Here is a 22,284-nt window from a genome sequence, read left to right as displayed (position 1 = left end):
AGTCGCTTGTGGCTGGCTGCTTTTACTCGGCGTAATGTTTTCAAGCATGCACCAAGCATGCTCGGTTCCTTTTTGTGGCTGAATACTACTCCGTGTGTCGGTGGTCCACCCTGGGTCGGTCCATTCATCTCGAGAGGGACATCTGGGTTGTTGCTGCTCTGGCTGCTGTGCCCCGTGCTGCTGTGAATATCCACGTGCCACTGTGTGTGCACCTGTGACCCGGTTCTCTTGGTAAAACCCAGGGGAGGGCTGTAGGGTTGTGTGCGGACTTCCCGCGGGTTTCTTTGTTTTGTTTTGTTTTTGAAGAGTTGCTGAAGTGGCTTCATGGCATTTTTTAAATGAGTTTCTTCTCTGTATTATTTTCTCCTTTGGGTTTAAACACTTGTGATTTTTCCAATCTCTGGGGGTGAATGCTTAGCTTATTTTCACCTTAACTTTTTTTCTAAAATGAATGTTTTCAGTTGTGACTCCGTGGTTTCCTAGCACACAGGCACTGATATTTTCTTCATTATTCTCACCTCAGAATTTTGTCACTTTCTATCTTCTTGGACCAATGTGTTCTTTAGAATGGCGCTTCTCAGTTTCCAAACAAAAAAAATTTTTTCTAGTCACTGATTACGCTTTCTAAATACTTTTTTTTTTATTTTTAAAGATTTTATTTGTTTATTTGACAGACAGAGATCACAAGTAGCAGAGAGGCAGGCAGAGAGAGAGAGAGGGAGAAGCAAGCTCCCTGCTGAGCAGAGAGCCCGATGTGGGGCTCGATCCCAGGACCCTGGGATCATGACCTGAGCCGACGGCAGAGGCTTTAACCCACTGAGCCACCCAGGTGCCCCTGATTACTCTTTCTATCGGAATTATTCTGTGGTCAGAGAATGTGCTCTTCACGATACCAATTTTTTCCAGTAAGAGTTCCGTGCAGGGAGCCTAAAGCATGTGGAGTATTTGGAGCAGGAGGGGAAAGCATAATCCAGAGAACTGGGTGCTTGCCATAGCCCTGGGTTCTGGCCTGGGTCTGGCCTTGGTCTCCAGAATGCAGTCACCAAAGGAATGCCTCCCTGGTGACCCCTGGAACCACTGGTTCTGGGTATGTCCTCAACTGCGATGGTCCCCCAGAGGCTGAATCAGGAAGCCCGCTGCTCCCGCAGCCATTGCAGTTCCCAGGATGCTGGAGCCTGAGCATGAGAGTGCTGTTCCAGAAAACCCTCAGTGTTCACGTCCTTGCTGGCCAGCCAGGAATAAGGTGGGAGGAGGAGCTCCTGAGAATCTGGGTTCAGCCCCATTCATCTTAGCAGCCTAAATGTAAAGGAGTCAGGGAATGTAATATCCAGTTTTCAGAGAAAGGCACGTGCAGAGGTTGGACCCACCCTACCAGTGCTGGGAGGTGTTCTGTCTTGTTCTGGTGCAGTGTGCAGTCGCTTGGCTTGAATGTGCCACGTGCCCTTGAAAAGCGTGTGCATCCCCCAGCCGTCAGGTTGGGGATCTGATTGAATCTCCGTCTCCATCACTTGTGAAGTGCATCGTTATTTTCTGTACCACGAAGAATAAAAAAGCTGCCAATTTGGGGCGCCTGGGTGGCTCAGTGGATTAAGCTGCTGCCTTCGGCTCAGGTCATGATCTCAGGGTCCTGGGATCGAGCCCCGCATCGGGCTCTCTGCTCCGCAGGGAGCCTGCTTCCTCCTCTCTCTCTGCCTGCCTCTCTGCCTACTTCTGATCTCTCTCTCTGTCAAATAAATAAATAAAATCTTAAAAAAAAAAAGCTGCCAATTTAACCAAACTTCATGATTTCTTATCACTTAGAATTTTTCATTTATACTGATTGCGTGCTTTAAACTTATTTCAACTTTTTAAAATAAACTTTTCCATTGTGCATTCATACAAAAAGTAAAATATGACCAAAATAAGTTGGTCAGGGTATTTCCAAAACTTCTTCACAGAGTCCCACTCTTCAGAATTACTCTACGGAGAGTATTTATGCTTTTCTGCAAAGCCTTGTCCTCCGTGCCACTGAAGGCACGGGTGACGCAGCGCTTCTCAGAAGAGTGCTTCTTTGTCGTCTTTGGGATTTTTCAAATTCTGGAAGTTTTTATGCTGTGACTTTGGTGATTCTACCAGAAGTTATCAATGAAAGGTTTGAAGCAATAACCAAGCAATAACCTTTCATCAGATGGTTCTTAAATTGTGCGTGTGACAGAAACGTCAAGTTCAATTATGCTTCTAGCAATAAGAAGCACATTCACAGATAAGAAGGCGGTGACCTATATAAGTCATAGCTGATTTCGAAGATGTTAAAATATGAAAAAGTGCATCTTAAAATTGTTGAAATACATTATGTTCACTAGTGCAAGCCTGTGAACTGTGTTAGTCAAATCTGTATATTCCCTTTTTTTATTTTCTGGGAGAAATGTGATTTTTACATATATGTCAATATCTACTTGATGTATTTTGAGCCTATTTTGTTAGTGGCATACAAATTCAGTCTTGTTAGTCATGTAATTAAATGAACCATAGGTCATTATCTAGTGACTGTCTTCAATTTCCTGTGTTACTGTAGTGGGAGCGGCTTAACTTTGGTTAGGGTTTGATGGCTGCCCTGTCCTCGCACCTTCGGTCATTACAGATTCTATTCTGCGTGTGCCCCTTGTAGAGAACATTTAGTTGGGTTTTTTTTGAGGCTGTGTTTTTAAACTTGGTCCTTTTTTCCATTTATGTATATTGTAAATGTATCAGTTATTTATTACTATATAACAACAAAGTATTCCAAAGTAAACGGCTTAAAACGAATACTGGTCTGTTTTGTGCTCCCATTCTGTGAGTTGGCTGGCGGTTGACGGGGACCTCTAGTCTGGGTCCATGCGTGTGGTGGTGTTTCTGCTGGGAGCCTACAGTCCTCGTTTCTGTTCTCTGTGTGATCTCAACACTTCAGTAGTAGCTAGGCACTCAAGCTAATTTAACCTGTTCTTTTAGTGTTACAAGGTAGGTATTATTTCTATGTGGGTTAAACCACAGCTTGTACAGAATTCCTGTGGAATGAGTCAACAGGATCAGTTGCCAAGCCCAGGCTCTGCCAATGTCCTGTGTGCTCCGTGGTCCATCTCTGAGCGGACCAAAACTCAGAAACACAAAAGCAAAACCAAAACAACGAAAAACCCAAATGAGGAAAAGAAAAAAAAAAAAAGTATTGATTAGTAATCACAGTAAAATTTAAGGGTAAGTGACATCACTTTCAATGAGGCCTGGGTAGCTGAAAATATGTGATCATTTGAATTCCATTTTATCAACTTTTTTTTTTTTAAAGATTTTATTTATTTATTTGAGAGAGAGAGAGCATGAGAGGGGAGAAGGTCAGAGGGAGAAGCGGATTCCCCATGGAGCTGGGAGCCCAATGTGGGACTCAATCCCGGGACTCGGGGATCATGACCTGAGCCGAAGGCAGTGGCTTAACCAACTGAGCCACCCAGGCACCCCCATTTTATCAACTTTTTATCAAACTTTGGTGCAATGGGTAATTTATTAGATACCACATTGGACTTATTGTGACTAAAACATAGTGAGTGTTTCTGGCTGTGGTTCATACTTGGGGACCGTTCTTGTTGCCTGGAAGAAGTTGGAGAGCTACTGACGGAATTCATGGAAGATATTTATGTGTGTGGGTGTGTGTGTGTGTGTGTGAAGTTTGCAAGAGTCCTTAGATATGGGGCACCTGGGTAGTTCAGTAGGTTAAGCCTCTGCCTTCAGCTCATGTCATGGTCTTAGGGCCCTGTGTCAGGCTCTCTGCTTGGCGGGGATCCTGCTTCCCCCCTCTCTCTCTGCTTGCCTCTCTGCCTACTTGTGATCTCTCTTGCTCTGTTAAATAAATAAAATCTTTAAAAAAAAAAAAAAAGTCCTTAGATATTTATAGCAGTAAACCAAATTTCAGCTTCTTAGTAGATTGGAATCTGTTAGATAAGTGGATTATTAATATAATTTGAAAATTAGAGAATACTTAAGTTTGGAATACCATCTCCTTATATTTTAATGTGATAATCTTCCATTTCTCTTTGATTCTGATTTGTAAATTTTCCACATTTTAACATCTCTGAAATGGAGGATTCATCTTACACTCGAGATCTTTGATGTTATTAAATTTGGTAAAGTAATGATTCTGAATTTCTTGATGTAATACTGCTTACTCTATTTCAGTGGATTATTTTCATAGTTTTTAAATAGTGGTGGTTTTAAGATATCTTATAGCTTTAATTTATCAGTCTACCATCAAATGGTATTATGACACTTTACAGCTATGATGAGGACCTTAAATCACTGTACTTTGATTTCTCCCCTCCCAGGGAGAAATTAACCTAACACACTTGTCATTATTTTTGCTTTTAACAGTAACAGCAAATCTTTTAAAGAGACTCACTCACATCATGAGGAACAGTGTTTACTCACATAGTTACCATTAATAGTACTCTGTTCTTTTATGGAGAGACAGATTTTCATCTGCTATAGTTTTATTTTGTTTTTTCCCCTGCCTGAAGGACTTTCACATTTCTTGAATTCTTTCAAGTTTTTATGTCTGAAAATGTGTTTGTTCCTCCCCCCCTTTTTTTTAATAGTGAGGGAAGCAGGAAGGGGAGAGGGAGAGAGAGAATCCTTTTTCAAAAATTTACTTATTTAAAAAAAAAATTGGAGGTGGAGGCGAAACATAAGAGACTATGGACTCTGAAAAACAACCTGAGGGTTTTGAAGGGTCAGGGGTGGGAGGTTGGGGGAACAGGTGGTGGGTAATAGGGAGGGCACGTTTTGCATGGAGCACTGGGGTGTTGTGCAAAAACAATGAATACTGTTACGCTGAAAAAATAAATTAAAAAAAGAAAAAGAAGCACAGAAAAATTTACTTATTTTTAGGCGCCTGGGTGGCTCAGTGGGTTAAAGCCTCTGCCTTCGGCTCAGGTCATGATCCCGGGGTCCTGGGATCGAGCCCCGCATCGGGCTCTCTGCTCAGCAGAGAGCCTGCTTCCCTTCCTCTCTCTCTGCCTCTCTGCCTACTGTGATCTCTGTCTGTGAAATAAATAAATAAAATCTTTAGAGAAAAAATTTACTTATTTTTAGAAAGAGCGCATAAGTGAGGGGAGGGGTCAGAGGGAGAGAGAGAATCCTAAGCAGACTCCCCATTGAGTGTGGAGCCTGACAGCGGGCTCAATCCCAGAATCCTGAGATCATGACCCAAACTGAAGTCAAGAGTGGGAGCCGGCTGCCTAACTGGCCCACCCAGGTGTCCCAGAGAGAGAATCTTAGTCAGGCTCCATACCCAGTGCAGAGTCCAATCGGGGCTTGATCTCACAGCCACGAGATCATCACCGGAGCTGAAATCAAGAGCCAGACATTTAACCGTCTGAGCCACCCAGGGACCCCTCCCCGTCATTTCTGAAAGATATTTTCCAGGGTGTAGGATTGGGTCTGGGTTCTTTGCAGAGCCATTTTAGGCAGGAGATAAATCTAATCCCTGTTACTCCATCTTGGCTAGAAGCAGAAGATCCCACTTTCCTACTTCAATTAAATTCAGACCGTCCTGAGCCCAGAACCATCTCACCACCTGCGGCTTTGCTGATCTCCGTCTGTGTAGACTAGAACAGGAGAAAGGCCAGAACGTAGCCTGAATTCCCTGAATTTGCCCCTGATGCTCCCGAGGAAATGTCACTGGAGCGTTTTTGTACTAAGGTGGGGAATTTTTGCCTTCCTTTCCCATAGCTTTTCCTTTGTGAAAATACTTACGTTTGCTGAAACCACACCTGCTCCTCCGTGGCTAAAAGACTCATTCTGCTTCGGAGCTTGCAGTGATGATCCAGTACTAGAGTCCTGCCTGCCTCCCCGGCATTCTGCGGGCGGGGAACTGAGGCCCCAGGCGGTGAGGGGCCTTGCTCTGTCTCCGGGAAGTCGGAATTCCATTTGGAAGCTCATGATAGGCGCATTCAACTGTAAAGTGACTTCACTGAATTTTGCAAGTAATTTCCAGTAATTTGCCTTTTTAAAAAAATTTTATTTATTTGACAGAGAGAGAGAGAGACACAGCGAGAGAGGAAACACAAGCAGGGGGAGTGGGAGAGGGAGAAGCAGGCTTTCCAAGTAGCAGAGAGCCCGATGCGGGGCTCGATCCCAGGACAGTGGGATCATGACCTGAGCCGAAGGTAGACACCTAACGACTGAGCCACCCAGGTGCCCCAGTTTGCCTTTTTTTTTTTTTTTTTTTTGAAGACTTTGTCAGAAAGAGAGTACAAACAGGGGGAACAGCAGGCAGAGGGAGAAGGAGAAGCAGGCTCCCCCCCCCCCAGCAGGGAGCCCAGTGCAGGTCTCAGTCCCAGAACCCTATGCCTAACGAACCGAAGGCACCCCTAATTTGCTTATTTTTTATCTTTTTTTTTTTTTTAAAGAGACGGGTTTTATTGAGGCTGGGAGGGAAAATGTTTTATCATATGTCCGTGTGTATGTGTGTGACTATACACGTATTAGGTTTTCAATTCAATAGGACCAGCTTTCTGAGGAGGGGAAAAAAATAAAAACCATGAGACTTTTCTGTTTGATCCTACCTAACGGTGTCTGCGGGACAAAACGATGATGCTGTCAGGCAGCGGCTGCAAACTCTTCCGCCGCCCCGGGCGCGGCGATAACCAAGGACGCCTGCTCTGCGCACCGCCCGCCCGCGGGAGAGCACCTGCCTGTCAGTATATTCTGCGGCTGCGGAGTTATTTTGGATGCAGAAAAATGCTGCTGGAACAACCCCCCGGCAGCCGGAGCCAGAGCCGAATGTCGGTTTTCACTGCACATCTTGGGTGTCAGGAGAAGGCGTAGGATAGTGAGGTACCTAAGTGACAGGACCTGGGCAGAGATCGGTCTAGAATTTTATCACGTATTTCTGTTCCTCTTACTTCTTGATTCTTGGTAATGCACGAGGGAGCATCCCACGCTTTCCTGTTCATACTTCAGCCGAATGCCCCAGTAGCCAGGGACTGTAGGAGATGCTACTGGCCAGTGAATACCAGAACTTTCTTTTTTACTCTCTGCTGTGATGGACCTCAAACCCTTAGAAGATGAACCGGACGATGGATACCCGTCCGTCCCTCTAACAGGCTTAACGATTGTTGTCATTTGCTCAATTCTTTTCTTTTTGGCGGAAGTATTTAAAGTGCATAGTATCATTACAGCCCTTAAGTGGAACAGCGGGAAGCTTGAGGATAAGAACCTTATTCTACATCTCATCCCACCTTACAAAACGTTTCTTTCTTTTAAGACCAGCAAAATCTGGTCGGAAGTGCTGGTAGAGTACATGGGCAGTACTTGATCTCTTTAACCCCTTGGGGCCTTACCGGGACAAGAGAAGGTGCGCGTCAGTGGAGAGTTGAAGGATGTGGGTACGAGCTTGAGGGTCGTGTCAGGTCATCCTGGTGTGCTCTCAGCCAGCCCTCCTCGTCCTCGGGCCGGTGGTGGTGTCTCTGGAAAGAAAGGAAAATGCCTGTTGAGGATGGCATGACCGCCCTCGCCTTGCAGTCTTATTTTCCTCTCCCTGCGTGGAGAGCTGAGCAGAAGAAAACCGAAAATAAGAACTCTCTGTGGCTTATTGAGGGAGGGGGATCTGGCCAGCGGTTTTGCTTCTTTGCCCTTGACCGATGGTTTTAATGACTAAACAGCTTTGCATTTTCTGGGCTGAAATACGCTAGGTGTCATCCTGCATACGAAAAGATCTTTCTCGGGGAACTCGGTGGCTCAGTGGGTTAAGCCTCTGCCTTCGGCTCAGGTCATGATCCCAGGGTCCTGGGATCGAGCCCCATATCGGGCTCCCTGCTCGGTGGGAAGCCTGCATCTCCCTCTCCCACTCCCCCTGCTTGTGTTCGCTCTCTCGCTGTGTCTCTCTCTGTCAAATAAATAAATGAAATCTTAAAAAAAAGAAAAAGAAAAAGATCTTTCTCTGCTTGAATTCTCAGGGTTGTCGTAACTATTCCATGGAAGAACGTTATCTGGATGGCCACTCAAGGAGCTCTGCCTGGCTGCTTTTTACAAAATGTTTTCATTAAAGATTTAAAAATTAAATTTTTATTTGAGAGTAAGATGAGTATTTGTTCTCAAAAGAGCATTCCTTTGGAGCACATACTGCTCCTTTCGAAGTGTCCCGTGTATCTCTTTCTTGCCTCCTAAGAAGTCCTACTGCTCTGAATTCCGTATTTATTTTTCCAGCGATTGTCTTTAGTGCGTCACTGTGTATGTATTTGTATTCCCAAACAACATATTGTTTAATTTTTTTTTTTGTTTCTGAAATTGATAGCATTGCCGAGGAGTCAGGTGATGCCTTGGTCGGCCTCCGACTCCACCCCCGGCTTCAGATTCTTCTTGCTCACCTGGGTTAAGGACGTCACTGCGGGTCACTAGCTTCAAAACGTGTTGTTTCGTTTTCCCCATTATCTTTGTCCTTACGGGTTTTGAGTTTTAAGAAATCACCTTCCTATGGTTCCAGGGAGCTCTGCCGCCATAGGAGAGCTCTTAATAGAGGTCTCTCCCTGAGATTTGAATTTGCATTCCCCAAGGATTAAGAGAGCTGATATCTTTTCACATGTCTGTTGATGCCTTTGGATTTTGTGGCTGTTCAAGTCTTTTGCCCATTTACAGCTCTTGGTTTTAAATTCTCTGCCCCTTCTTTGTCAGAGTTCTGTATTCTGGATACCAACCCTTTGATGGTGTTTGGCTTAGCTCTTTACTTCATGGTGTGGAATTTTGGTGACCAAAGGGTTTTAGTTTTAACAGTGAATTTGATATCTTTGTGATTTACATTTTTTCTATATTATTTAAGAAATCCTTTCCTACTCTGAAGCTGGATACACGTTTGCCCCTATTCTAAAAAATTGTGTTGCCTTTGCATTTAAGCCTTTGTTCCACTTGAAGCTGGTTGAAAGCACGTGTGATGATAAAGGGGGATTTGGCTTCAGTTTTGCCCAAGGATAGCGGACGTGTGTCGTGCAGCCCGCGTCAGCCCGTGTGTGTGGGCCGTGCTGTCCTCTGCGCTACCCGTCCCCGTCCTGGGCGGCTCCCCTGTGCGGATAGACGGAGTTCAGCCATTTTTTATTATTGCGTGGGATTCTGTTTAGAAGTATCCCGCAATTCATTATTTGTGGATACTTGGGTGGTTGGTTGATACTTGGTTACGAACAAGGCTGCTACGAGCATGTCACACAGGGTCTACGTGCTGGGGCTCCCTCCCGTGGGGCTCGATGGCTCCAGACCTGCTGGCCTGGTGTATGCCCGTCTCCATCCTCACTCGCTGTTGGCCAGCCTGGGCTCCAGACCAGGACTTGTCTGATTTTGATTTTTTTTTTCTTCCAGTGCCCGAAGACCTCTCCTTAGAAGAGAGAGAAGAACTCTTAGACATTCGTCGAAGAAAAAAGGAACTTATTGATGACATTGAGGTAAACAAACAAACCGAAAACTCCCCTTAGTTTTAGGTTTTAGGTAAAATAATTGGGTAGCTTCATGAAAAGGAGAAGACTAGGTATCTCCTATGTCTGTGCGCTAACGCGTGAAGGGAGCGAGAGGGGTCCCCACGTTGGTAGAGCAGATGGGCCTCGCCGGGAAGCGTGGCCTTGGATGCACGTCGAGAGGCCACGGAGCTGGAGTCTCTGCGTGACTCCAGGATCACAAAGGGCACGTGTAGACAACGGCTGCCGTCCCCAAAGGTGTACTCTCTCGGGTTGAATCAGTCCCCATTTGTTTGCCAAAATCCCAGCACTAGAGCCCGCCATCGCTCTTCTGGCACGCAGATAGGCTCTGAATGAACTTACAGACTCGTCTCAGGGTCTGGCCGGGCCGCCACGCGCCCACGGGCTGGTGGGAGCAGGATGACGGGACGCGGGCAAACGCCATGCTTGCCAGGGTCTGTGTCCTCAGAGCCCGTGGTGGCAGGGCCTCCCCAGAGAAGCAGTGGTGCCACACCACCCCTCCAGATCACAGTGTCTTCGACTGTGGCAGGAGGGACTCAGGATACCAGCCCTGCTTGCACGCGGGGCTTCTGTGGGCATGTGAGTCGGGTGCGTGGCTCCCCCTCGGGGAGCGCCCTCAGCTTCATCAGGCCAGAGGGAATGCGGCCCCGCAGCCACGTGCCGCTGGAGCAAGCCTCGTCCCTCCTCAGCCCGCATCTGGGTCTCAGCTTCCTTGGCGAACCAAATAAGTGTCCCAAGTACACATTTCCTTGTGTTTGAAAGATAATTTGGGGGACTTTTTCTTGTAAGGTTCCCCTTCATTTGTGTAAAAATCACTGTCCCCAGGTGGGCGTTCTGCTTGAAGAGGAAGGGTCCTCATTGGACATTAGCAAGAAGAGCGCCTGTGGAGGCCCAGGTCGCCCTAGTGACCGCATCTTTGAGTTGAGAACACTGAGGCCCAGAGGGGTTAAGAGGGTTGCCGAAGGTCTCTCAGGTAGTGAGTGGTGGAGCCACGTAAGGGGACACGGGAGCCTGTCCCTTCTGGTGTCCTTGGCAGGTCCAAGCACCCCCAGTGAGTTTGGGGCATTCTGCTGGGGGGGGGGTCTCCTGGGCTCTGTCCGTGGTGCTCAGTCTCAGGCACAGACTGGTGGCTTGGGACCTGACACTGGTCTCAGTACCTTGGCCCTGGTCTTTCCCCAGAGCAGAGGGAGACCGTGGCCGTGAAGAAGGCGGGGGTGGGGGGGTGGCCGGGGCTGGGGGAGGAGCGGCTGAACAGCCGCAGTGAGCTAGCTGAGGGCTCCCTGCTTCCCTTTGCGGTTGTGTTTTACACAGTCTAGAACCTGCCCCGGTGACTCGTCCGAGCTTGTTCTGGTGACAGGCGGACAGATGAGAATTGTGCTTTCTCCTGACTTGGGGCCCCTCCGACTGGATGGAAAGTTCTGGTGTTTCTGTCCCCGGGACGTCCACGTGAGGCATCAGGGAAAACTCGCGTCTGGGAGGCTGAACTTTGAACTTTCTCTGAGTCTCGGAGGGTGGCGGTAGAGAGCCCCCCCACAAATGTCGGTCTGCTTTTTTGGCAGAGGCTGAAATATGAAATTGCTGAAGTGATGACTGAGATTGACAATCTGACTTCAGTGGAAGAGAGGTAAATAGTCGGCGCCACACCGCTGAGCTACTAACCTCTTCTCTCCCCGCCTCAGCTGCCGGGTGACCACAGCCGGGGCAGGACGGTCGGGATCGCGAAGTGGGGTGGCTGCCGGGGGCCTGTTGGTGCCTCTGCTCTCCACCCCTCACCCCGTCCTGCTCTCTGCGGAGGAGTCGGGTGCTTCCCTGGCGGCCACGGGTCTCCTCTCCCTTCCCTGGAAGCACAGGCCCCTCTGAGTTAACCTGGGCAGAAGCCGCCTCTCTGTACAGCAGGGGACGGTGCTTTCCTTAAATCGCTCTTTGTCAGCTTTTTCTGAAGCAGGAATCGAGCGTAGGGAAGAGCCCGGCAGCCACGCGTGCCGCCTCTGCAGTGTGGGGTGGAGGGGCGGGGATGGGGGCAGCGGGGTGGGGGAGCCCGGGTGGTCTTCTGCACGGAGGGGCTGGCCAGGGAGGCTGCGTGCCCTCCTGCCCTCAGTGCAAACGTTCATTTGCTAACGATTTCTTAACTGTTTGAAATGTGTAGCAAAACTACCCAGAGGAACAAGCAGATAGCTATGGGGAGGAAGAAATTCAACATGGATCCCAAAAAGGTAAGTGGACCTGCCGGTGTTCTGGCCTGCGAGAGGTTGCGTGAGTCACCGGTTCGAGGGGTGGTCGCGCCCCCTCATAGATACTGAGAGTGGGAGCTAAATTGGCGTCGTGTAGGGGCTGCCGGCAAGTGGGGTGAAGCACAGGCATCCAGCGCCCTCGTCCCTGGACCCGAAGACCATTCTTTGGGGTGAAGCCAGGCCCCGGCAGCAGCAAGCATGGGGAGGCCCTTGGTGCGGCCAGGCTGAGCCGCGTGTCCTCCCGCTGCAGTGCGGCCCAGGGGACCAGCGGACAGGGCTGCACCCTGTGTGTCTGCTCAGGGGTTAAGTGGTCCAAGTCCGGGGACTTTGCTGCTTCCGCTCACCTTCGAGAGCAGATGTCCGCGTGAAGGGCCGGGGAGCTCTCCTGATTGAAGCCAGCACCAGGTCTTCCCTTGAGTTGGATTTTCTAGCAAAATGCCCGAAAATAATGAAACCTGCAACACGTAGCTGCTTGTCTTTGAGGTTGAAGCAGAAGACTCAGCAGAGCCTGTAAACGCTTTGTGGAACGCCGGGCTTGGCCATGGGACCATTTGGTTCTGAGACAGAAGAGTGGAGCCAGGCCAGCCACCAGGGCTCGTGGTCCTGGAGAGGAGCACCATGTCCCCGCGCGGCTGACTTCATTCTGCCATGATCCTGAGGTGGCAGTCACATCACACACCTTCCTTGGCATTTTACTTATTTATTTTTGGCATTGAGCCTCTGTGCTCATTAAGAGTTGTTCGTTCAGCAAATGTCGATTGCAAGGACCGCACTGTGCAAGGTGTGAGGGGTCTGCACACTCGCATTTCTAGGCGCAAGCGCGGTTGCAAATGGCATGTAAGGAAATGGCTTGCCAGCGTGGCTGCTCCTAGGCCTCTGCGCCGGAGGCCGGGCTTTGTTCCGCTGGTGTCCTCCCAGCTCATCGCAGTTTCCCGTCGCTTCCTGACTCTCTGCGTAGGGGGCATCCGCAGCCCCAGATTGGAATGTAGCGCGCTCTAGAAGGATCTGTGAATTTGGTAATGACGAGGTTTGGAGTGAGAAGCGTTTTGTTGTTGTGTTTCCTTTCTGGAGGAGCTGAGTCGACGGAGTTGGCCTCATCAGCAGATCGGATAGGCACTGGCGGCATCTTGAGAGGCGCTTTGCGGGGTGGGGGTGGCGGGGGGGACGACTGTTTTGAAAACCGGACCTTCGGTTTTACAGTGCAGTGCGGGATAGCATGCCCCCAAGTCCGTGGGAGCATCCACGGCCTCCCCATGCGGCGTGCAGACACACTGGTGTTTCAGGGATGCCCCCCTCTGCCCGGTGCCAGCCTGTCCTCTGGTTCTGCGCACACTGGTGTCCACCGTGCAGTGCAGTCGGCAGGGCCGGCTCACGCTTCCTGAGAACTTGCCACGTGTCAGCAACCGCGGACGAAGGCCTGGAATCGGTATACCTAACCTCACTGGGTGGGCTCCGTTTTCATGCCTGGGGCACAGGTGGGGAAAATGAGGCACAGAGCCTCTAAGACGTGCCCAGTGTCCTGAGTGAGGAATCCGTCTCAGACTCGGGCCTGTGACCACTGCACTTTGCTGGGCTCCTGTGGGACCCTGGGCGTGATTTGGCGGCACCCCCGGGAGTCCAGCCCTGTGGGATCTCTCCAGCATGTCCGTCTCGGGCTGCAGCCAAGTTATCTGCCTTGCCTGGGCTGTAGCCGGCTGCTCCACAGGCTTTGTTCTGCCTGTATACCCCTCCACCTGAGAGGGTTTTTTTTTTTTTTTTCATTTTATTTATTTTTTTCAGCGTAACAGTATTCATTCTTTTTGCACAACACCCAGTGCTCCATGCAAAACGTGCCCTCCCTATTACCCACCACCTGTTCCCCCAACCTCCCACCCCTGACCCTTCAAAACCCTCAGGTTGCCCCAACCTCCCACCCCTGACCCTTCAAAACCCTCAGGTTGTTTTTCAGAGTCCATAGTCTCTTATGGTTCACGTCCCCTCCCCAGTGTCCATAGCCCGCTCCCCCTCTCCCAATCCCACTTCCCTCCAGCAACCCCCAGTTTGTTTTGTGAGATTAAGAGTCATTTATGGTTTGTCTCCCTCCCAATCCCATCTTGTTTCATTTATTCTTCTCCTATCCCCCTACCCCCCCATGTTGCTTCTCCATGTCCTCATATCAGGGAGATCATATGATAGTTGTCTTTCTCCGATTGACTTATTTCACTAAGCATGATACGCTCTAGTTCCATCCACGTCGTCGCAAATGGCAAGATTTCATTTCTTTTGATGGCTGCATAGTATTCCATTGTGTATATATACCACATCTTCTTTATCCATTCACCTGAGAGGTTTTTAAGATATTGATTATTGGTTCTACCCAACAACTTATTGGTAATTATTTACAAATTTAGTCTGCACATGGCCCTTTGCTGGGGAAAAATAATGAGAATTCTCTTCCAGATGATGATGACACTTGGGCCGCTGTAACAAAATACTATAGACTGGTGGCTTAGGCACTAGACATTGACTTTTCGATCATTCTGGAGGCTGGAAGTCTGAGCTCAGGCTGCCAGCCTGGCTGGGTTCTGGGGAGCGCTCTCTTTCCAACTTAGACGGCCTCTTCCTCAGAGTCCCCAGCTTGCAGAGACGAGGCAGGAGAGCGCCCCCTGGTGTCTCTTTTTCAAAGGGCCCTGTTCCATCAGATCCCGGCCCCGCCCAAATGGCCCCGTTTGACCCTAACTGCCTCCCAGGGCCCAGCTTCTAACACCGTCATGCTGGGGGTTAGAGCTTCAAGATAGAGATCTTTGGGAGACACATTCAGTCCAAAACAGCACGGGGCGATCTCACGTGTGGCGTGAAACGGGCTCGCATCAGAGACTTTCAGGCCAGCAGGAAATATTTGAATTCACAGAGTGGTAACATTCTGAACGGGAGCTTCTGTTTCTGTAGGTACATGAGATACACAGGCAGCACTTGGGGTTATAAATGAGGAAGAGGAAAGGTTGCTTCAAGGAAGCTGGAAACATCCTACAGCTTCTCTCTTTCATTCCCAGTTTCCTAGAAATGCCTTCAAAAATATGACGTATGAATCTGTAACAAGCAGGAGTTCACCCAGTCAACTAGAAATTGAGGGAACCCTGGAAGATAAAAGATGAATGGTGGCCCAAAGGACACTCAGGAAAGATTTACTCTGGGAAGGGACAGCCACGTCAGGGGCTCCACTTCCTCGGGCAGCATGTGTGGGGCGTGGGACCGCAGAGGGGAGGGACATCCAGACTGTTTACCCTTGGCTGAGCTTGTGCCGAGCAGCTGTGTGTGCCCCCAGGTGGGAGACACAGGTGTCTCTTCTCTGCTGGCCTCACTGAGGAGGAGGAGGAGGAAGAGAAACACCAGCTCCCAGAGACGAGCTTCTGAGCACCCCAGCTGGCCACATCACCTGCTCCAGAAGCAAACAGGCTTCAGTTGGGCTACCAGAGAATCGGAAATACAAAGGTAATCACCCAACCAGGAATCACCAAATGTATGAGCTGCTTGACCCTGTGAAAGAGACATGAAATGCCACAAACAGAGCTAACACAGGAGGAAACGTTGAAATTAGGATGTTTTGTATATTGTAAATCTCATCAGAGATGATGGGGTGGAGGCTTATCCTTGGTGCGGGGAAGGGGAGTTGTGGAAAAGACCCTCGGAAGTGAAGAGCCAGCTCCCTGTGAAAACCCACAGCGCCGGTCTGGGATGGGCACGTGGGCAGGGCGGATCGAGGCGCTCCTGTTCTCTGTTGCTCTACGGAGAACCGTGAGATGCGGGAGGCAGGTCTGGCGGCTCAGAGTTCATCAAATAAAAGTCCCAGGAAGAGAGGATAGAAGACGGAGTGGAGGGTGAGATCCTGGAGTATTTCAGAGCTAGATGAAGATAAAATCCTCAAAATCAAAGGGCTCACCGAATGCCAACCAGGATAAAATTTTCACTGATCCATAGAAATATCCAGTAAAATACCAGAAAACTTACCGTTAAAGAGAAACTCACTGACTTTCCAGGGAGGAAAGACCAGATTACCTAAGGCGAACCCAGGATCACAACAGGAACACTGGATCAAAGACAGAGGGAAACCGTTTCCCAAGGTCTAAGGAAACGTGATTTAAAACCTAGAGTTCTGGAGAGGCTGGTGTAGACGTGCAAAAAACCAAATAAAATAATAAATGCCGGCATTCCGAATCACGGCTGTCACCCGTGTGGGGAGGCAAGTGAAGACATGGCAGATGTGCACGGACTCGCGGAAGGAGCTGCTGACAGCTGCCCTGAGCTCTAGAGATCGTGGTCGGAGCCGGGCGTCCGTAACAGGACAGGAATCCAGGATGCGGGATGAAACCAGCGGAACGTGCGGTCAAGTCTGAAGGAGAGCTTGATTGTCCAAAGAATGTTTTCAGAATTAAAAGTCCCGGTGGCGCCTGGGTGGCTCAGTCCGTTAAGCGTCTGCCTTCGGCTCCTGTCATGATCCTGAAGTGGCAGGATCAAGTCCCGCATCAGGCTCCCTGCGGAGCGTCTCCCTCTGGCCCTCCGCCTTCTTGTGTTGTCATTCTCTCTCTCAAATAAGATCTTTAAAAAAAATTAAAGTCCCAGATTACCTCAGGACAGTTGACTCTGGAGCAGCTCTGGGTTTGAGCTGGAAGGGTCCGCTTACCCGTGGAATTTTTTTTTTTTTTCAGTACATACAGTACAGTACTGGAAATGTATTTTCTCTTCCTTAAATTTTCTTAGTAATGTTTTCTTTTCTCCAGCTGACTGTTGTAAGAATGTTACTGTAATATTGTGGTACTATTATAAGAATATAGTGTGTAACATATAAAATGTGTTAATTGACTGCTCACGTAATGGGTCAGGCTTCCGGTCAATAGTGGGCTGTTAGTTAGGTTTTGGGGCAGTCAAAAGTTAAATGCAGATTTTCGATGGGGGGCAGGTATGGGGACCCGTACCCCCACACCCCGTGCATTGTTCAGGATCAGTGTTTGTAAGTAGCAAGGGAGAAGGGAAGCAGGTAAAGGTCGGCTAAGGTTTTGTAGATGCTCTTGGATGAGTGTAACTTTAAATATTAAAATTTTATTTATTTTTTTTAAGACTTACTTATTTGTCAGAGAGGAAGTGAGCAAAAGCAGGAGGAGAAGCAGGCTCCTGGCTGAGCAGGGAACCCGATGCAGGGCTCGATCCCAGGACTCCGGGATCATGACCTGAGCCGAAAGCAGATGCTTAACTGACCGAGCCGCCCAGGCACCCCTAAGTATTAAAATTTCAAGAGCAATCACTAAAAATAGGGATAAGATAGGATTTCTAAATTACTAGGAAAAATTGCATAAAGAAAACGTAATTCAACAGAAGGCAGAAAAGACGAGAAGTACCTAGCGTATGTGAAGGCTCAGAAAAGGAGTGGAATCGCCGTCAACTTGACTGGGCTCAGTTACCTCTTCAGAGCACCTTCACGTTAGGTTGAGGGAGCAGCAGTGAAATGCAGTTGTGTTCTCACTGAGACACACATACGAACAGACACGGAGCTTGAGAACGAGGAAGTAGGAAAAGATATACGAGGCATAATGGGTTGAATGGTGCCCCCCTCCAGTAGATTCTGCGTTTGCTTTTCTAAATGATATATATATATATATATATTTTTTTTTAAAGATTTTATTTATTTATTTGACAGAGAGAGATCACAAGTAGGCAGAGAGGCAGGCAGAGAGAGAGGAGAAAGCAGGCTCCCTGCAGAGCAGAGAGCCCGATGCGGGGCTTGATCCCAGGACCCTGAGATCATGACCCGAGCCGAAGGCAGCGGCCCAATCCACTGAGCCACCCAGGCGCCCCACTAAATGATATATTTTTAAAGACTTTATTTATTTGAGAGAGCGAGCACAAGCAGGGGCAGCGGCAGAGGGAGAGGCCGAGGCCGACTCCTCCGAGCAGGGAGCCCGACGCGGGACTCGATCCAGGAGCTCGAGATCATGATCTGAGCCAAAGGCAGATGCTTAACTGACTGAGCCACCTAGGCGCCCCCTCCACGCGATATTTTAAAACACGAGCATTGTCTAATGATACTGGAACATTTCCTTTGTTTTATTAGCATTTAGCTAGCGTACTCGGGTCCTGGGGCCGCTGTCGTAGATGACCATGCTCAGTGGCCTGACACCACAGAGGTGTGTTGTCTCACAGGCCCTGGGGCCAGAAGCTCTGGCGGAGTGTGCTCCGGGCCTCCCTCCCAGCCGGCCACAGCCACTGACCATCCCTGGTGTCCCCGGTCTGTGGACCCACTGTTCTGCTCACAGCCCGTGTGTCACACGGACGGACGGGGACGCACATCAGCGGCTTCCGTGTCCTTCTCTGCTTCTGCCTCTTTGTCTTTCCTTCCCGACACAGCCCCGTTCTCCCTCGTAATGCGCTCTTTGACTCTGGCTTCTGGCTCCGTGTTCTCTTCTGGTCCCTGGCCTGGGCTCCCCCTGTGTTTTCTGGTACCTGTTGGAAAGGGAGCTGGAGCTTGACTTGACTTGGGGCTCTTCTGGCTGCATTCTGTAACCTTGAAGCACGGAAGAGGTGACCTTGGGCTGGGTTGGGCCTACTTGTTCTTCTCAAATCCTGGTTTTTCAGGTTGCATAGCCTCCCCAAGGAGCTCCCAAGTGTTTGAATTTTAGAGCCGGTCGTGAGCATCCAGAGCTTGGGAGAGCCTCATCCCCAGGCTCGTTCAGTTCCGGGCTGGACCTAGGCTGTTGGAGTGCCTGGGACCTTGTGACTGTGGAAATTGCCAAGCCTCGAGACTCTGGGGACCGTTGGGAGGCTGGAAAGAGCACAGGGCAGGATGGATGCAAGCCTCTGTCAAAACCCCCCACCCTGCCCCCCCGACAGTACACAGCAGAGTCCCGTCAGCAGGCAGGAGGGGGCACGGGGACCTGACCGCACGACAGCCTGCTGCTGGGGTTCTCCACTGCTCGGCGTCCCCCCACCCCCGGCCGGCCAGTATGAGCCGAGGTGGGCATGAAGGACCAGGCCGGGGAGGTCACCCCAATTGCCAGCCAGGCACCCATCCCCCAGGGAGCACCTGCTTCCGCTGGGCCCTTGGCCCCAGGACCTTGGGCTCCTTTGGATGCTCTCTCTCCTGTCCCTTGCAGTTTGGTGGGGAGGGGCGGACAGCAGGGTCTACCGATTCCTTGGGACTCGGAGTCGAGAGAGGCAGACCGGGGCTGCATTGGCCTCTGACCTCTTGGCCAGGGATGTTAGGTGAGACTGTAACCATCTTCCCCCTGCCCAGAGCTCCCCTCCCGCACAGAGCCCTGCCTCGCTCACCCTGGGAGCTGGCTGCCCACAGCGCCTTGTTTCTGGGGCCTTGCTGGACAGGTGTGTCCTTGGGGTCCTCTCATGAACAAGACGATCCCCGGGAGGCCTGGACTCACGTGCGCTCCCACCAGAAATAGAGAGTTAATTTAGGATCGTCAGACATACTGATTTTTTGGTAAACTTACTTTTTGAAGAACAGCATATGGTGCGCAAACTTTGAATGCACAGCCTGACGAATTTTTACACATTAAAATCCTTGCGTAACCCAGAGCAAGATGCGGTATCGGCGTCAGGAGTGTCTTTCTGGTGTCTCCGCCTGGCGAACAGGTTCCACGCTGTCAGCGTAGAGCAGTGGGGAATTGAGGTGCATTCCGTCCTGTCCTTCACCCGTGTCACGCCTGTCGGACGCGTCGATGTTCTGGTGCGTTCATCCTCTCTCGTTGCCGCGCCGTGTTGCCTCGTGTGGAATCTGCTGGAATAGAATTCTCTCTTCTCTTGTTGGTCAGACGTTGTTGGGTTGTTTTCCCATTTGGGGGAATTCTAAATAAGGCTGCTGTGGACATTCACGTGTTTGGAAAAAAATAGCAAGGACTCTTGGAGGGACCCTGTGGTGTGAGGGAGCCAGGTCCTGGGCACAGAGGGTGGTGGCTGGACAGTCTTCTCCGCATTTGTAGAAACGGGCAGATGGAGGATGGAACCCTCTTCCGGCTTTGCAGCCGCTGTTCGGAAGCCAGCTCACAGGCTGGGTCGGAGGTCCACGGTCGCCCTTCTAAGGGCTTCTCCAGAGAGGAGCACAGCTGATTTGGGCCAGGGAGGCGCCTCTGCAGCCTTTCGTTTTGAAGTTGTCACCTGAGCCCTTGAGGGCCTTCGTGGGTGTGGATTTGCGCGCCTTCAGCTCTGTGGCACAGACCGGTTACCGGGCCCAGCCACAGCCCACAGATCTCGTCAGTGTTGCTTCACAACCGACTATCTTCTCACACAGCAGAGGTGGCCACAGGGTTCCCGTGGCTCCCACGTGACGGGACCCTCCTCCCCCGCCCCCCCCAGGCCTGTGTTCATCCGGGCCTTTCCCTCATCCACTGGCCCTGAGGGTTCCAGTTGTCATATCTGCATTCCAGGCAGGAAGGAGGGAGAGGGAGCTGCTCATGAGTCCCTTTTGATCAAGAAAGCAATAGTTTCCCCGGGTCCTCTGTCTGGACTTCTTTCTGACCAGGAACATGATTATTTAGCAAGGAATGGCAAGGAAAAAGGGGAGCTTGGGAAGGGCATGGTTGGCCAACCATATACAACATGTTCCTCTCACACACAAAGCAGATCATTCTCCCGAACTTGGGAAATCCGGTATCATTAGTACCTCTGCCTTTATAATCTCCACTACCTTCTTTGCGATTTTTTTTTTAAGATTTTATTTATTTGACAGACACAGTGAGAGAGGGAATGCAAGCAGGGGAAGGGGCAGAGGGAGAAGCAGGCTTCCCACCAAGTAGAGAGCCCAGTGAGGGGCTCAATCCCAGGACCCTGGGATCATTCCCTGAACTGAAGGCAGATGCTTCACAACTGAGCCACCCAGGCAACCCCTTTTGATGCTTTGTTCAGTAACCCCTTTATTTGTCTTTTAGTCCGTTAAATTGCCAGGAGGAGTGAATGTGCTTTTCTCTGATGGACAAGATGTAGTCTGGGGTGTGAGAATGAGATTGTCCTGGTATTTTTGCCGTGTCCCAGCCAGTGAGATCATTACTCTAGAGGTACTTGTGTCTTTGAAAAATGAGTCTGGGCGACCCTCCTAACCAGAGCTTCCTTTCTTATGTCCCTCTTCAGGGAATTCAGTTTCTAATAGAAAATGACCTGCTGCAGAACTCCCCAGAAGACGTAGCCCAGTTCCTGTATAAAGGAGAAGGCCTAAATAAGACCGTCATTGGGGACTATCTGGGAGAAAGGTAAGTTGAAGGAGAACCAGCAGCCCAACCTGCACCCGCCCTCCACGTCAGGGTCTGTCAGTTACCTGTGGGCATAGGGGCGCAGTGCTGCTCCCCCCACCGTGCTGGCCCAGTGCCGTCACAGCCTCTCCTTGCCCTTATAGGGAGAGAGGTGCGGGTGCTCTGGGGCCAGGAGGGGGCTGTGATCTCTGGAAGCCCTTACTCAGGGAACCATGGCAGGACTGAAACTGGGCTGCCCCTTCTCCATACCTCAGAAAGCATCTTTTTTTTTTTTTTTTTTTTAAGATTATTTGAGAGAGAGCATGCACATGTGTGTGAGAACACGTGTGGGGGGCTGGGGGGGTGGGCAGAGGGAGTCAGACTCCCAAGCAGACGCTCCACCGAGCACAGAGCCTGACATGGGGCTCGATCGCATGACTCAGAGATCATGACCTAAGCTGAAATTGAGTTGGATGCTCAATTAACTGAGCCCTCCAGACACAGATCAGTAGACTAAAGAGCAAACCCACATGACCATTGCAATAGATGCTGGAGAGGCTTTTGGCAACATTCACTGCTTTAAGACAAAAGCATTCAACAAACCAGGAAAAGAAGGGAACTTCCCCAGTATGATGCAGGCACCTGTGAAACACACAGGCTGACTTCATGCTTTCTCCTAAGAGTGAGAACAAGATACGGTTGACTGCCCTTGCCACTTCTCTTCAACGTGGTACTGGAAGTTCTAGTTAAGCAAGAAAATGAAATTAAAAGCATCCGGTTTGGAAAGGAAGAAATAAAACTTTGTTTACAGAAGACAGAACTGTGTCTATAGAAAATCCTGAGGAATCATTAAAAGCATGAGAACTAAGAAACAAGTTCGGTGAGGCTGCAGGATACAAGATTAATATGTAAAATCCAGGTATAGTTCTAAATGGTAGCAATGAGCAAGCTTGGAAAAGATATTAAGAAAAACAGCCCCATTTTATAATAGCATTAAAAGAAATAAAGTACTTGGGAATAAATTTAACAAAAGAGGTACAAAATATTTAGTCTTAACTAGAAAACTTTGGAAAAAAAAGGAAAAGACCTACGTAAATGGAAAGATATCCCATGTTCATGGATTGGAAATTTGAGCTAGAGATTTTACTCATTCACTATTAAAATCCCAGCTAACTTCTTTGTAGAAGTTGACCTACTCATCCTAAAATTAATGTGGAATATCATGGGACCCAAAATTGCCACAATCTTGGAAAAGAAGAACAAAGTTGCTGAACTCACGTTTTCTGATTATAAGACAGACTAAAGCTACGGTAAATAAGATGGTGTAGTACTGGTGTAAGGATAGACTTCTAGGTCATGGAATAGAATTGGGAATCTAGAAAT

The 22,284-nt window shown here is 49.5% G+C and overlaps 1 protein-coding gene across 3 annotated transcripts in view; it reads left to right on the top strand.

Moving 5' to 3' along the window:
* Nucleotides 1-22,284, top strand: part of CYTH3 (cytohesin 3) — an 88,851-nt gene that overhangs the window by 53,772 nt on the left and 12,795 nt on the right. For all 3 annotated transcript variants that reach the window (XM_045993024.1, XM_045993023.1, XM_045993022.1), the window contains 4 exons: nt 9,352-9,434; nt 11,024-11,088; nt 11,611-11,677; nt 20,804-20,922. In XM_045993024.1, the coding sequence (XP_045848980.1) occupies nt 9,352-9,434; nt 11,024-11,088; nt 11,611-11,677; nt 20,804-20,922 (334 nt within the window). The remainder of the gene's footprint in view (nt 1-9,351; nt 9,435-11,023; nt 11,089-11,610; nt 11,678-20,803; nt 20,923-22,284) is intronic.

This window comes from Meles meles, chromosome 21 (genome assembly GCF_922984935.1).
Source record: "Meles meles chromosome 21, mMelMel3.1 paternal haplotype, whole genome shotgun sequence".
NCBI lineage: Eukaryota > Metazoa > Chordata > Mammalia > Carnivora > Mustelidae > Meles > Meles meles.
This window is presented reverse-complemented; position numbering and strand designations above follow the sequence as displayed.